The following is a 17,155-nucleotide window of genomic DNA, read 5'->3' on the forward strand; positions in this document are numbered from 1 at the left end:
TCAAATAACCTGAAGTTGGTGTTTTCCGCAGTGAATACACAAAGTTACCTCTTCTTCAGAGAGTCTCCCCCAACCATCCAAATCAAAAAAGGAAATCATCATTCACCACATCCAATATGTTCCCAAAATGTGAAATAGAATATGTAAAAACATGGTGGCCATTGGGTTCTTTCTGTTAATTATATGAAGACTCTCAACACCATTTTACCCCTGGGAAACAGTCCAGTGGGGACAGAGTCCTTGGCCCACTGGAATGGGGGTATGCTCACGCCCCTCTCCCGCTTGTGAACTGTCCTTTCTAAACTTCAACCCCCTGACCAGGGCTCTCGCCTCACACTGTGCTGCCCTCTTTCTGTATGTGTCCCGCCTTTAGTCTATCCAGTCTACCCTCTGCAACTCTTTCTTCTCCCTAAAATACTCTTCCCCATCCCGTTTGTGTGGATAACTCCCTACATCTCCCTTAGCTCTGAACTTGGATGTCATTTCCTCTGGGAAATCTCCAACCTCTCCGACCGGACCAGATGCCCTGCTATGCACTCCTGTGCCTCCCCCATCAGAGCACTGCCCGTTCAGTGGCCTGTCTCTGCCCCACGAGGTCAGTGGCTTCCCAAAGGCAGGTCCTCAGTCTGCCTTGCTCAGCATCATAAACCCAGGAGCTGCAAGTATCTGTTGAGAAAACTGCTAAAGCCTTTTCTTTATACAATGGTTTCAATTACAAATGAACTTAAAGTTTTAAAAAACCAGCAGGCAGAGAGTAAGGGCAAGCTTCCTGTTGGCAAGTGCTTCCTGGGACTTTGCCTTACTGTCCCTGGGATGCTCATTTTAAGAGGCCTTCACTGACATCTCTCTGGATGCTAGTACTGAAAGCTTTAATCCTGGGACTCAGCAGCAGAAGCTTTGCCCAGGCACTTCCTGGTAACTGACTTCATTAAATATGGTCCACAAGGTCGCCTCTGTCGTTTCCTTTCAGGTTTTATAAACACCCCGTGCAAGAACCTTCCTAATGTGCATTTTCCTTCTGGGAGTGGCAGTGGGATGTTGGATGCAGGGTCGGGTCAGCTGGGTTCTGGCCCTGGCTTAGGCATCAGTTATTTGGATCTTTATGGGCAAAAGTGCTTTACGTCTTAGCGCTTCAGTTTCCTCATCCATAAACTGAGGTCCCTTTCCAGTATGGTCTTGCTATGGCAAGCAGGTGCTATCAGGAGAGAATATATAGGCTTTAAAGCCAGAAAGATATGGGGGCACCTGGGTGGCTCAACTGATTAAGCCCCTGACTTTGGTTCACGTCATGATCTCATGATTCGTGAGTTTGAGCCCCGCATGGGGCTCTGAGCTGACAGTGCAGAGCCTTCTTGGGATTCTCTCTCTCCCTCTCTCTCTCTGCCTTTCCCCCACATATGCACCTATGCTCGCCCACTCGCGCACTCTCTCTCTCTCTCTCTCTCAAAAGAATAAATAAATAAACTTAAAAAAATAAAGCCTGGCTCTACCAACTGCCACTTAGTTACTGTGGCTGAAGACTAATTGATTACTTGCATTCTCTGTGGCTTCAGTTTCCTCATCTGCAAATATGAGTAATAATAACAGCCGTCCATCTCTCTATCACGTTAACCTGCATTTTTTTCCGCAGCATCTGTTATTAACAGAGGTTTTGTTTACCTGACCAATGAGTAAGCTCCAAGAGAGCGGCACTGAGCCCTGCCGGGTAGTTACTGAGCCCACAGCCATTAGAAGTGCTGGAAATACAATAGGTGCCCATAAGCTATTCCTTGAATGCACCTGTATATTAGCCACTTGTAGATTAAGTACCTAGAAGCCATCCTGGCACAGGGAGAGCCTCTCAATAAATGAGAATTCTTTTTTGTTAGTCTATGGGTATAAATATTTGGGCTCCAGCCTCCAAAACTTTCAGTCAATGATGGAATTGGTGTTGCAATCGAAAACGCCCAGTATTTAAAACAATCCAAAGCCATAATGAGAAAGGCAATTCTCATAAAGTTACTCACACCTTTTATAAACAAGTTTTAGTTCCTTCCAGTCAACAAAACTGCTTGTCCTCTGACCACGAGAGAGAACAAGCTGGACAATTTCCCGGGTGATCTTTTTCCTCTCTTTGTCAGGGAGAGTCGTGTACCATTTCTGCAGCCGTAATTTCCCCTGTCGACTGAAAAGCAATATGAAATGTATCTAGAACAAATAAAGCACAGAGAAAAACAGAGCTTTATCAGCTATGTCATTCTACATAGACACTGGAAATTAAACGGCAGGGCTTACAAAGGATGCTAGTTATGAACAAACGAAAAAATTCTCACCAGCGTGAAAACGATCTCATCTGCAAATTACATTTAACCCATTAAAGAATAAAGAAATGGGGACATTACAGACATGGCTTACTTATATTCGTGGGGAAAGATAGGATTTGTAAAAAGTACTCCCTTCTGGAGTCACAAATGTACTACACGGAGAAAAAGATACTGAGGAAGCATGTAACTCTTTTGAGAAAACAACAAAATCTTCCTTCCCAAGCCAAAAATAGTGTTAAAAATGGCAGAAGAGTTTGCTCTAAAAATTACACCCCGGTTGCCCATCACAACTACAGCAATGTAATGATAGTAGAGAAAAAAAAGGGGAGAGAAGGGAAGGAGGATAAAGAGCGAGAAAGAAAGAAAGGGACAACATTGTCTTTTTTTTTTTTAATAAAAATTGTATACATTTAAGGTGTACAACATGATTTTATATCCATGTCTATAGTGAAGTGATTGCTATAGTCCAGCTAATCAACATTTCACCTGCTCACATAGTTACCATTTTGTGTGTATGACGACAGACCCTGAAATCTACTCCCTTAGCAAACTCCCAGTATTCAGCCCAGCATTATTAACTATCGTCGTCATCGTGAAGAGCAGATCTCTAGACTTGCTCATCTTACAGCTGCAACTTTGTACTCTTCAACCAACATCTCCTCGTTTCCCCCATTTCCCCACCCCTGGTGACCACTGTTCTAGTCTATATGCCTCTATGAGTTTAACTTTTTAGATTCCACATGTAAGTGAGATCGTGCAGTATTTCTATTTCTATGCCTGGCTTATTTCACTGAGCAAGGTTCATCCAAGATATCACAAATGCCAGGATTTCTTTCTTTTTTTTATAACTGAAAATATTCTATTATTACCCACCCTCCCACACAAACACACATAAACACACACATATATACCACATTTTCTTTATCCATTCATCTATCAATGGACGCTTAGGTTGCTTCCGTATCTTGGTTGTTGCGAATAATGTTGCAATGAAGTTGGACTGCAGGTATCCCTTTAAGATACTGACTTAATTTCCTTTGGAAATATACCCAGAAGTGAGATTGCTGGATCATATAGTAGTTCTATTTTTAATTCTTTGAGGAACCTCCATACTGTTTTCCATAATGGCTACACCAGTTTGCATTCCCACCAACAGTGTACAAGGGTTCCCTTTTCTCCACATTTTCACCAACACTGTTATCTTTTGTTTTCTTGAGAACAGTCATTCTAATCAGTGGGGGGTGATCTCCTCTCGTGGTTTTGATTTGTATTTCCCTGATGATTAATGATGTTGAGCATCTTTTCATATACCTGTTAGCCATCTGTGTATCTTCTTTGAAGAAGTATCTGTTCAAGGCCTTTGCCCATTTTTAAATCAGGATATTTATTTTCTTGCTATTGACTTCAGTTTCTTATATTTTTTTGGATATTAACCTCTTAACAGATAGATGGTTTCCAAATATTTTCTTCCAGTCCTCGGCTGTCTCTTCACTCTGTTGATTGTTTGCTTTGCAGTGAAAAAGCTATTTAGTTTAATGTAACCTCATTTGTCTGTTTTTGCTTTTGTTGCCCTTGCTTTCGGGGCAATATCCAAAATATCACTGCTCAGACCAATGTCATGAAGCTTTCTCTCTATGCTTTCTTCTAGTAGTTTTACAGTTTTAGATCTTAACATTTAAGTCTTCATCCATTTTGAGTTGATTTTTTTATATTAAATATAATTTATTGTCAAATTGTTTTCCATACAACATGAGTTGATTTTTTAAATGGAGTGAGATAAGGTCCAATTTCATTCTTTTCCACATGGGTAACCAGTTTTCTGAGCATCACTTATCGAGAGATTGTCCTTTTCCCATTGTGTGTTCTTGGCACCTTTGTTGAAGATCAAACTAAGTTTGTTTGGTTTTTTTAAGCTTATTTATTTATTTTGAGAGACATAGAGAGTGTGAGTGGCAGAGGGGGGGGGAGAGAGAGAGAGAGAGAGAGAGAGAGAGAGAGAGAATCCCAAACAGGCTCAACATTGTCAGTGCAGAACCCAACAGGGGGCTCAATCCCATGAACCAAGAGATCATGACCTGAGCTAAAATCAAGAGTCAGATGCTCAACCAACTGAGCCACCCAAGTGCCCCTCAAACTAAGTCTTACATATAAGCTCTTTACTCCACTTTGTGGGTAACTTGGCTGAGAGCTTTAGAATCAACCATCTCAAGTAACAATTGTCTTTGTCACCACAATAGACTGTTAACAGTTTAGTGTGTTGGCCACGTTAGGAAGCAACCTAATCTTGATTTTCAGTGAAGTTTCAATTTTAAATAAATGCCCACATTTCAATGAATTTTAAAAGTTTTAAATAACTAGAAAACACCACAACGTGTAGAAATTTACTTTGCTACCTTGGAGGTATAGTCACTATGCTTCCTGGAAATTGTCACATGGTATATAATCTTTATCTGATGGGAGATGACGTTTTCTCCATGTACTATATGAGAAGAAGTTTAGAATCATAATTTATCATGTTTTTTGCTTTATCCTTTTTTGATAAAATTCATTGTGGAGGTTAATTGTGTCAGGGAGGGAAGAACAATATATACTAGAAACCAAAATTCTTATAATTTTAAAGAATTTTTATAAATAAAACATTCACCTTCTCTTATTGAAGGGGTTTGGCTCTGAATGTCAGGGCATAAGTCATAAAAACTCACTAGGTGGTGATAGCTGAGGACCAAAAGAAACCAGGCTCTTTCCCCAGAGCTCCTCCTGCCCCCAGCCTATAGAATTTGAGGTCTTCTTAATAAGGTTATATTCTGTCTTACAAAGAAAACATCTCTGAAAGCAAGGACTTGAGGGCCACGACATCACAAGTGAGGAGAAAGCAAATGTAAAAGCCCTCCTCATCTAGCAACTTTAAGAAAAATCATCCTCAGGATGTTGGGTGGGAGGATGGGCTAAATGGGTGAAGTACATTAAGAAGGGCACTTGTTGGGATGAGCACTGAGTGTTATATGTAAGTGACGTGTCACTAAATTCTACTCCTGAAATCATTATTACACTATATGTTAACTAACTTGGATTTGAATTAAAAAAAAAAAGTCACCCTCAGTCTGGAGTTTTAAATATCTGTTGAGAACACAGCCTTTTCTTTTTTTTTTTTAATTTTTTTTAATGTTTATTTATTTTTGAGACAGAAAGAGACAGAGCATGAATGGGGGAGGGTCAGAGAGAGAGAGGGAGACACAGAATCTGAAGCAGGCTCCAGGCTCTGAGCTGTCAGCACAGAGCCCGACACGGGGCTCGAACTCACAGACCGCGAGATCATGACCTGAGCGGAAGTCGGACGCTCAACCGACTGAGCCACCCAGGCGCCCCGAACACAGCTTTTTCTGTCAACACAGGTATAAATAACTCCATAATGGAACACCGTTACCGTTTTCTAAGAATTAACCTGAGAAAGATATTTTTACTTCCAAGAAGAGATCATAGTAAAAGTGACATTCTAAAAGGGCAAAGTTGAATGGTGACAGAATCATAAAACCTCAGCATCTTGAGAACAAGACTCAGCTGTGGGTCACCACCAATGGAAAAATCTATTCAATCCAATGTCTAGAAAATGGTCAGACCTTCACTAGAGAAATGAAATCCACACATTTTGTTAGTGTTCACTTTGCATTTCCCGTCAGAAAATTCTTTTCCTCCCATCTGTTACCATTTACACCAATTTTCCCTGATTTTTATCCAGAGAGTGTATTAAAACACAATATCACGCTATCCCAGGAGTAATAGCTAACCCTTCACATATTTGAAGATGCCTTTTGGTCTACCATAAATCTTTTTCCTTCCAGAAGAAATAAGTCTGGTTTCATGTTGTCTTCATATTGGTTCTATTTGCAGATCTCGAAATCACTCTTGTGATTCCTCCAAGATTTCCCCATAGGCTAAATGTTACTTTTAACTGGGGGCGCTCAGATCTATGTCCAAAGTTCCGCTGAGAGGCTGGAACTAGGTCTGAGTTTAACTGTGGATTCCCTTCTAGTTCTTCTACGTTGCAACATTCTCTCAAGATTGGGTGCCTGCCTTTGTTTTATCTTTGAGAGAGGAAGAGAGAGAGAGACAGAGAGAGAGAGGGAATATGAGCGGAGGAGGGGCAAAGGGAGAGAGAGAAAGAGAGAATCTCAAACAGGCTCCATGCCCAGCAGAGCCCAACTCAGGGCTCGATCTCATGACTATGATATCATGACCTGAGCTGAAATCAAGAGTCAGATGCGGGGCGCCTAGGTAGCTCAGTCGGTTGAGCATCCAACTTTGGCTCAGATCATAATCTCACAGTTTGTGAGTTCAAGCCCCGTGATGGGCTCTGTGCTGACAGCTCAGAGTCCGGAGCCTGCTTCGGATTCTGGATGCCCTGTCTCCCTCTCTCTCTGTCCCTCCCCCACTCACACTCCGTCTCTTTCTCCTTCAAAAATAAATAAACATTAAATAACTTGAGTCGAATGCCACCCAGGAGCCCCTGCCAGCCTTCTTAAACATGGATCACCGATGTAGGACAATGAACAAAGAGCAACTCCTTACTCTAACCATGAGTTCGAAGAGAAGGATGATTAGGAACGTGATACACACATCTATAAAGCCCGTATAAAATACGGAAATGCGTTCCAAACTCAAAAGAAGCAACGAATTGATTCAAGTTTATCCCATAATTGCACTGCATAAGGCAGTGTTGAGAGGTTTAGTCCTCTCAAGTTCTGCTCTGAAACGAAACATGGCTTGTGTTGCGGTGTCTGGTGTCTATCACACCCCAGAGTTAATGGTCTCGCTTGAGAGAACCGGCAGAATGAGCTGTATGAGCTGTAGTGACGCACAAGAGTTCGTCACCTCCCGCAATTAATTTTGTCCAATTTATCAGTCTAGTCATTCAAGGCCTATTTGAATAATAGGCTTCAAGAGGTTAATCAAATACCTTCATTGATTAGCATTAGCTTGAGAGCAGGAAAAAGAGCAGCTGGAAGGGTTTTTTCCAATATTTACAAAGAGCCAACTGACATTTCAGTTAATGTCATAAACAAACTTCATCTGACTTCAGAATACAATACCCAGACATTAATACTGCTGAGACAAAAAGAGTAATGGAGAGGCAGACTGATAATACTCTTTCGGAAAACGCCAACTCCAGAAATAACCACACAATCCAATGAAGTGTGTTGAGCAACGTTGACTTCCTACATTTGGCCCAAATATCTTGGCGGGTGGCCATTTTGCTTCACCAAGATCTCTCATCCCTACCCCAGAAGCCCTTCTGAGGGGTCTGGTTCTGTCCCAAACGATCCTTTAAATCCAAACATGTCAGGTTAATCCAAGAATGCCCGGTCCTCAGAGTGTCCACTGGTATAATCCTCGACCTGATGGAAGATAGCCCGAATTTCTCACTTTGACCCAGAATGCAAACTGCTCTGGGCACTTTCTTAATTTTATTTCTGAAGTATGTCCAGGGAGGCACCATTTGGCCTTTTAAGGATGCGCCAAGCAGACCAGCACCGAACTATTTAGTCTGCTGTTCTGAGCCACTGTTAGCATTTTCCTTCTAGTCGAAGATAAAAGGCAAAAGCATCTGATAGCAGCTTTAGTTCTTAATGTCTTCAAATCTCCCTGCTCTTGACCTGAACCCATGGAGTAGACTCAAAACTAGCTTCTAAGGAGAGAGGTCTCCAGGAACCTCTTCCTACCTCCAACACCGTTACCCCAGGCTAGCCTGTATTTCAGGATCTGAGCTGCAAATATAAATACACAGAATACGCTCCTTTCCTCCAATTCCATCAACTTGATAGGCCCTCTAGTGCCCTGTATCCCATGATGCCTCACTTAAACAACACTATTGCTACAGTCCTTGCCTCCTTAGCCTCATTCCCAACTTCGGCAGCCACTCTACAAGCTCCTAGCCCAGATCAGCCCATCCACTCTCCTCTCTGCTTCCCTGCTGAAGCATCAGGCACTCCCGATCATAGAAAAATCAGAGGACTTTGCAGACTGGTACTACTTTAGATGTATGAAGGTCCGGCTCAGTGAACTCCCCAGTGTTATTTGGCAACTCTCCATCCACCTCTTCATATAAAGGGTTGCTAGGCAACTCCCCCTTCCATTTCTCAAGGGGGTTATTGCAAGTCACCCTAATGCCCCTCCTATTCCCTACTTCCACCATTACTCCCTGACTCTGGGAAGATAAAAGTCGAGAGGATAAAAACCATTCTGTAGGGTTTCCTTAGCTCTCCCGCCCCCAACACACCTGTATACTCACATGCACAAACTCGGTCACCCCCCACCCCTGCCAACTTATTTTCTCCCTGGGTCAGAGGACACGACATCATCTTCTGCCCTGGCTTTCAACCCTCACCGATGTCTTCAGGAGTGTGGATCCGTCATTCTGACACTGGCCCTCCCTTCTGAGACACGTTACACGTAGATATTGAGTAATTCCAAGTTCCCTCTCATGTTTAAAAAAAAAACAGTGATCCTCAGGGCACCTGGGTAGCTCAGTCGGTTAAGTGTCCAACTTCAGCTCAGGTCATGATCTCACAGTTCGTGGGTTCCAGCCCCGCATGGGGCTCTGTGCTGACAGCTCAGGGCCCGGAGCTTGTTTTTGGATTCTGTGTCTCCCTGTCTCTGCTGCTACCCCCTCACCCCCGCCGCCTTTCTCTCTCTCAAAAATAAATAAACATTACCAAAAAAAATTAAAAACACAGTGGTCCACTCTGGAATCCCAACCTGGACTCAGCAGTCAGTGTCAAGAGTCCAGAAAGTGCCCATACCTTCTGGCCCAATAAGCCTACTGTTTAAATCTATATTAAGGATGTGCCTTAAAATGCAGATAAGTATTTAGGTCCTAATGCTTACTGTAGTTCTTTATAGAAACACACACATACATACAAAACAAATACAACTATAAACTACCTAAATTAGCAATAATAGAGAAATTTTTAAGTGGTATTTGTTAAATGATTTCAGTAAGTGAGACTGTCTATAGTACAATGTCAAGCTTAAAAAAGGAATATAAGATAGTACATGAAGTATTATAGCAACAATCTCAAACTATACTCACATAGAAATTATATAAAGACACTAAATGGCTCATGGTGTTTATCCTGGAAGAGTGGAATTCTAAATGCTGTTTTCTGCTTTGTACTCACCTGGAATTTCCCAAATTCATACGCGTGATTTTATAATTAGAAAAAAAATGCATAATGCAAAGAATATTAGCAAATTCAATAAAAATCAGTCAGCATTCTATCTGGCGGCCAAACACTACATAAATGTCAAGGTGATTGCAACAAATACAACGATACCTCAAGGAGACCGTACTCTACTCAAGAGACCCTGCAGTACTATGTAATCAGACAAGTGGGGCTCACAGCTGGTGTCCTGGCCACACAACTTTACAAGCATAAGGACAAGGATGGTAGGGAAGGAATATGCGAAATGATCATTGTTGCCATACTGACATGGGGGGCCCTGATAGCTATTTTTCTCTAATTTCAAAACAATGCTATTTAACTCTGACAACGAAATGAAGAAAGGGAGAGGGAGAAAACTGGACCTACAGGTTAAGCTTTGCTCACACGAATGAGAATATTGCTTTTACGACAGGCTGACAAACTCAGTGGACCCAACCAGCATTTGTTTTATGTATGTATGTATGTTAAATATAATTATAGGCAAGTTAGCTAACATACAGTGTATACAGTGTGCCCTTGGCTTTGGGAATATATTCCCATAATTCCTCACATACAACACCCAGTGCTCACCCCAACAAATGTCCTCCTCAATGCCCATCACCCATTTTCCCATTCCCCCCGCCTCCCTCATCAACCCTCAGTTTGTTCTCTGTATTTAAGAGTCTCTTAATACAAAGGTTTGCCTCCATCGTTGTTTGAAGTCTTCCCCCCCCGCCCACCTTCCCTTCCACCATGGTCTTCTGTTAACTTTCTCAAATTCCACATATGAGTGAAAACATATGATATCTGTCTTTCTCTGACTGACTTATTTCACTTAGCATAATAGCTTCCAGTTCCATCCACACTGCTGCAAATGGCCAGATTTCATTCTTTCTCATTGCCGAGTAATATTCCATTGTATATATAAACCACATCTTCTTTATCCATTCATCAGTTGATGGACATTTGGACTCTTTCCAAACTTTGGCTATTGTTGAAAGTGCTGCTATAAACACTGGGGTACACGTGCCCCAATGAATCGGCACTCCTGTATCCTTTGGATAAACTCCTGGTAGTGCTATTGCTGGGTCATACGGTAGATCTATTTTTAATTTTTTTAGGAACCTCCAGACTGTTTTCCAGAGCGACTGCATCAGTTTGCATTCCCACCAACAGTGCAAGAGGGTTCCCATTTCTCCACATGCTCACCAGCATCTGTTGTTTCCTAAGTTGTTCATTTTAGCCACTCTGACCAGTGTGAGGTGGCATCTCACTGTGGTTTTGATTTGTATTTCCCCTGATGATGCGTGATGTTGAGCATCTTTTCATGTGTCTGTTCACCATCTGGATGTCTGCTTTGGAGAAGTGTCTATTCATGTCTTCTGCCCATTTCTTCACTGGATTATTTGTTTTTCAGGTGTTGAGTTTGGTAAGTTCTTTATAGATTTTGGATACTAACCTTTTATACGATGTCATTTGCAAATAACTTCTCCCATTCCATCGGTTGCCTTTTACTTTTGTTGCTTGTTTCCTTTGCTGTACAGAAGCTTTTGATCTTGATGAGGTCCCAATAGTTCATTTTTGCTTTTGTTTCCCTTGCCTTAGGAGACACGTCAGGCAAGAAATTGCTGCAGCTGAGGTCAAAGAGGTTGTTTGTTGCCTGTTTTCTCCTCTGGGTTTTGATGGTTTCCTGTCTCACACTTAGGTCTTTCATCAATTTTGAGTTTATTTTTGTGTCTGGTGTAAGAAAGTGGTCCAGTTTCATTTTTCTACACGTCGCTGTCCAGTTCTCCCAGCACCATTTGCTAAAGAGACTGTCTTTTTTTTCCACTGGATACTCTGTCCTGCTTTGTCAAAGATTAGTTGGCCACACATTTGTGGGTCCAATTCCAGGTTCTCTATTCTATTCCACTGGCCTATGTGTCTGTTTTTGTGCCAATACCATCCTGTCTTGATGATTACAGCTTTGTAGTACTGGTTAAGGTCCAGGACCGTGATAATTCCAGTTTTGGTTTCCTTTTCGACATTACTTTGGCTATTTGGGGTCTTTTGTGGTTGCTTGTGGGGTCTTTGGGATTGTTTGTTCCCAATCAGTATATTTTTAATGAAAAAGGACAGAACAGAACATAGCAGAGCCACCACATATCTTAAAGGTCTGTGGTTCAAGAAACTTGTTCCTATTGTGTATACTTATACTGAGTAGTCGTGTAAAGTACATTTCTTGCTATTGGTTGTGGCTAAAAGAGGGACAGGAGGAGAAGGAGGAGGAGGAGGAGGAGGAAATGGAGGAGGAGACAAATACAAAGACACTGAGCCTAGTGAAAAGGTTGTCCACTGAAGGTAAAAACATAAGGAAAAAATATTTTTATGCGAGGCTAGTCAGTAAGGGAATGTTAACATAAAAATAGCCCTTTATTCATCATTAATATTTTAAGCTCTTAGAGAATGCGGGGTACCAGAAAGAATACTCACATACAAATATTTTTTTCCCCATGGGAATGCAAGCTGGTGCAGCCACTCTGGAAAACAGTATGGAGGTTCCTCAAAAAACTAAAAATAGAACTACCCTACATCCCAGCAATTGCACTACTAGGCATTTATCCGTGGGAGACAGGTGTGCTGTTTCGAAGGGACACATGCACCCCCATGTTTATAGCAGCACTAGCAACAATAGCCAAAGTATGGAAAGAGCCCAAATGTCCATCGATGGATGAATGGATCAAGAAGATGTGGGATATACATACAATGGAGTGTTACTCGGCAATCAAAAAGAATGAAACCTTGCCATTTGCAACTACACGGATGAAACTGGAGGGTATTATGCTAAGTGAAATCAGTCAGTCAGAGAAAGACAAAAATCACATGACTTCACTCCTATAAGGACTTTAAGAGACAAAACAGATGAACATAAGGGAAGGCAAACAAAAATAATATAAAAACAGGGAGGGGGACAAAACAGAAGAGACTCATACATATGGAGAACAAACTGAGGGTTACTGGAGGGGTCGTGGGAGGGGGGATGGGCTAAATGGGGAAGGGGCACTAAGGAATCTACTCCTGAAATCACTGTTGCCCTAGATGCTAACTAATTTGGATATACATTTTATTTTATTTTAGTTTAGTTTAGTTTAGTTTAGTTTAGTTTATTTTTCAATGTTTATTTATTTATTTGGGACAGAGAGAGACAGAGCATGAACGGGGGAGGGGCAGAGAGAGAGGGAGACACAGAATCGGAAACAGGCTCCAGGCTCTGAGCCATCAGCCCAGAGCCCAACGCGGGGCTCGAACTCCCGGACCGCGAGATCGTGACCTGGCTGAAGTCGGACGCTTAGCCGACTGCACCACCCAGGCGCCCCTGGATATACATTTTAAAAAATAAAATTATTTAAAAAAATTAAAATTAAAAAATTTTTTTTCTTTTCCCCAAATATGAGAAGCAGCCATTTGGAGTGGATCTCTGGGTGTAGCAACCATGATATCGTAAACAGTGAGAAAGCCGACTTTTGATAAGAGCAGCATAAGGTCAAATAACTAAGTCCGCTTGTGACAACAGGAAGATGCCCTCTTTGGAGTAGGAGTGAACTCAAACTTCTTTTTTCTTAATGCAGACAAACTAAAACAGCAGGTAAAATGGAGGGAAATGCCTCACTCCGCCGTGGGTGTGACTCTGCCCTTAGAACAAATAGAAAAAGAAAGCAAACCACTGGACACAGTAAGAAAGCAAGGAGGAAAGATCAGTTGGCAGGTTTCTTCCCGAATTATGTCCAGTTCCATTCTGTGCCCATAACAGGGACTCAATACCTATCGGTGGGACTGTTGGATTTTGAGAAACGGCAACTAGTCCTGTAGTAATATTCTGAGAACCGAGTTTTCTTAAGGCTTAGAGAACATTATGGTTTTCTCGAGCGGACCTTTTAAAAGCCTGGGGTTTCATGGGGCATCGTAAGTTTACAACTGGAATCACTCTTCTCCAGATGCAATACATGCGTCTAGGATTTGTATCTTCCAGGAATTCTGGCAGCTTTTCCCGACTGGTTTAGTAGTCCTCTGGTCCAAAGAGCTTAACAGCATCCACAAACAGAGAGATCCAGCTACTGTTCTAGATCAATTATAACCACGTTACACACAACGGGTCTGGGCACTCATTCCTTCAGAGCTGCCGCCTCTGAAGCATCAGAGGGGCTTCTGGAAGGTGGGACGGGACATCCACGGTTTCTTTACCAGCCCCATGCGTTCCCCTCCTCAAAAGGGCTCCAGCCACACACAGCTCCCTCTTCTAGAAGCCCAGCAATCTTCTCTCTCTCTCCACAAAGGTCATTTGCTTAGCTCTTTACTGAGGTGCCCTTTTTACAGATTTTACCAGCACACCCTGAGTGGCAATAAGATTGCCAGACTACGCTTTCCCAAAAGCTACATCGTGCTTTCAGGATAAAGGTTCACTGACAATCTGTCAGTCCTCCAGCTTAGTGACCCTTTGGCAATTTGTTACATGCCAGAAATTAAAACTGTACTTCTTTTTTTTTTTAATTTTTTTTTTCAACGTTTATTTATTTTTGGGACAGAGAGAGACAGAGCATGAACAGGGGAGGGGCAGAGAGAGAGGGAGACACAGAATAGGAAACAGGCTCCAGGCTCTGAGCCATCAGCCCAGAGCCTGACGCGGGGCTCGAACTCCCGGACCGCGAGATCGTGACCCGGCTGAAGTCGGACGCTTAACCGACTGCGCCACCCAGGTGCCCCTGTACTTCTTTTTTTAAGTATATTTATTTATTTAGAGAGAGAGAGAGAGACCGCATGCATGCAAGTGGGGGAGTAGCAGAGAGAGAGGGAGTGAGAGAATCCCAGGCAGGCTCCGTGCTCTCAGCACGGAGCCCAACATGGGGTTCGATCTCACAAACCACGAGATCTTGACCTGAGTCGAAATCAAGCATCAGACACTTAACCGACTGAGCTACCTGGGCACCCCAAAATTTTACTTCTTTAAAACTTGTTGGGGCGCCTGGGTGGCTTGGTCGTTGAGCGTCTGACTTTGGCTCAAGTCATGATCTTGTGGTCGTGGGTTCGAGCCCTGCACGGGGCTCTCGGCTGTCAGCACAGAGCCCACTTCAGATCCTCTCTCCCCCTCCCTCTCTGCCCCTCCCCCACTCATCCCCTCCCCCCTCCCTCTCTCAAAAATAAGTAAACATCTAAAAAACAAATAAATAAAACTTGTGACCTGTCATCCAACCAAAACCATGTGTCTCAGCCACTGTTGGGGATCACATCCTACGTATGCTGTGCATTTACGGCTCGGCCAGCCCAAATTTGATTAAGGGCATTTATCACCAGGCCGAGCCTCCGGGGGCTGCAACGATAACACACGTATCAACCACAGTGCAGAGTCTAGTACAGAGTAAACTCTCAATAAGTCTTGCTATTGCCATAAATCACCCAGGAGTCAGCTCTACCCGCTGATATTGCCATTGGTTTTCACTGGGGCCAAAAATTCTCTGCTCCCTCCTTTAGAATCACTGCTACCCCATCTATTTTCCCTCCTTGGTCCCCACGTTGATATGGAGAGTCTCTGCCAGGCACCCACAAAGGCATTCTGCTGATTCCTGGCGTCATGATAAACCATCCAGTTTCTAGCTGACTTGCTACCTCGTCTCCTTAATTAACCTGCCTAATGCTTAATCATGAGTTTGCCCCAAAGACAGCCCAAACTTGCATGTAAATCCTTCAGAGCTCCTTTCTTTCTGGAGACCGATGGTCTTCTGATCGTGTATCTACCCATTCTCTCCAAGTTCTATGTAAGGTGTTTACTTTAGGGTTCCCCATTTCTTCGTGTGTGTGTGTGTGTGTGTGTGTGTCTCCAGGTTCCTTTTCTACACCCGAGTAATGGCAGCCCATGTTGTAAAAAAAACCTTTTTTAACATTTTTTATTTTATGTTTTGAGAGACAGAGCGTGAGCAGGGGAGGGACAGAGAGAGAGGGAGACATAGAATCCGAAGCAGGCTCCGGGGTCCCAGATGTCAGCACAGAGCCCGACGCGGGCCTCGAACCTACGAACTGTAGATCGTGACCTGAGACGAAGTCAGATGCTCAACTGACCGAGCCACCCAGGGGCCCCTGGCGATTCATGTTTTAATTATTAGTGTTTGCCTTCTCTCCTAGCTCTTTGTTTGAAAGGCAGGGCTCCTCTGTGCCGGGTAGTCACAGGGGCAGACTGGGTTAGCAAGAACTGTGTGGCACTGAGTCAGCCATCCGTTCCCCTCTCCAGGCCCCGTGTCTTCACCTAGGGAACAGGAGAGCAGGGTCACATATTCAAATACCTTTCAAGGGCTGGGCAGAGGCAGGTAACATTTTAAACAAAGGTAAAGGTTCAGGGTAACATAAGAGGGGGTGGAGGAAACAGAGTGAAACTGGAAATCACACATTCCGACGAAAGGGACAGGCATAACTCAGCCATACGAAAGTATTGCCAAGAAAAACTATGAGCCAGTCTCACTGGGTCTTCAGATTTTCTCTTTTCCAAAAGAAGCCCGAAATCTGGGTGATTATGGAAAATACCGTGATTATTTTCACATTGGCGATTAATAATCATAATTCTAAGAAAATACTATATAAGCTGAGCAAAGCAGACTGTGAGTGGCTGCAGTCTCGAATGGCATTCAGGCCGCAGGCCTCATGTGACACTGTTGAATGAGGGGACAGCTCAAGTCACAAATGTCGTTCCATAGCATGTGTGCCCTCAATCGATTTCCCTTTCCTTGCGATTTCTGAATCTGTCTGTTTGAGGAGGTGGCCCTCCGACCCGACAGTCTTGCTCCCACATCTCAGCCTAATAATACTGTCAAATCCATTCTGAATCAGAATCTCCTATGAACTTAATTCATCAAATTATACAGGCTTCTTTTCTGCAAGATTTCCAGTTCTGGTTTCTGTCTCCACAATAAAAGAAGATGAAATTTACACGGAAAGTCAAATCTACACAATCTCAGAATCTCATTTGGGGCTGGCAGTGCTAGCCTTTTCCTGGAAACAAAATATTGAAAAGCGGCCACGTTGGCCAACATCTTTCGATTCTTTTCCCAATCCTTGCACACCATCTGGTGGCAGAATGGTCTGCTTATGACAAGTGACATGCTCGGTGAAGAAGGGAACGGGGTGAGGAGGAGACAGGAAGAGCAGAATGAGAGGGACAGCCAGAGAAAAGGCAAAAGGAATGAGATAGAAACAAAAGTCACCAGTCAGCCGCGAATTAAAGGATTCACTGCTGAGAACTAGCTGGGGACCATTTATGTAGGACTTTAAAGATCCTTCTGTGAAGAAAATTCCTCATAAGACTGTCTGGTATCCACCCACCTGTACTGAGCAGTAGTGTTTACTGGGGGGGAAGGATGGAAGGATGGCTGGCTGGGGAGCAGCATTAGAAGACGGAACAAGTAACCTATTGGGGGTAGACTGCATCACCCCAAAATTCATATGTTGAGGTCCTGACCCCCAGTAGCTCAGAATGTGATCTTGGTCACTGCAGATGTCACGAGTTAAGATGAGGTCGTATTGAAGAGGGTGAGCCTCTTCTCCAACACGATAGGCACCATTCTAAAAAAGGCAGGGGGGGGTGGGATTTGGACACAGGCACGCACACAAAGAGCATGCAGGGGGGAGGGG

General features: G+C 43.2%; 1 protein-coding gene across 2 annotated transcripts in view; it reads right to left on the bottom strand.

Annotated features, from left to right (window-relative positions):
- AP1S3 (adaptor related protein complex 1 subunit sigma 3) overlaps positions 1-17,155 on the bottom strand; it is a 58,908-nt gene that overhangs the window by 13,903 nt on the left and 27,850 nt on the right. For both annotated transcript variants that reach the window (XM_043577978.1, XM_043577979.1), the window contains exon 2: positions 2,009-2,187. In XM_043577978.1, the coding sequence (XP_043433913.1) occupies positions 2,009-2,187 (179 nt within the window). The remainder of the gene's footprint in view (positions 1-2,008; positions 2,188-17,155) is intronic.

The sequence above is a fragment of the Prionailurus bengalensis genome, chromosome C1, assembly GCF_016509475.1.
Source record: "Prionailurus bengalensis isolate Pbe53 chromosome C1, Fcat_Pben_1.1_paternal_pri, whole genome shotgun sequence".
NCBI classification, from domain to species: Eukaryota; Metazoa; Chordata; class Mammalia; order Carnivora; family Felidae; genus Prionailurus; species Prionailurus bengalensis.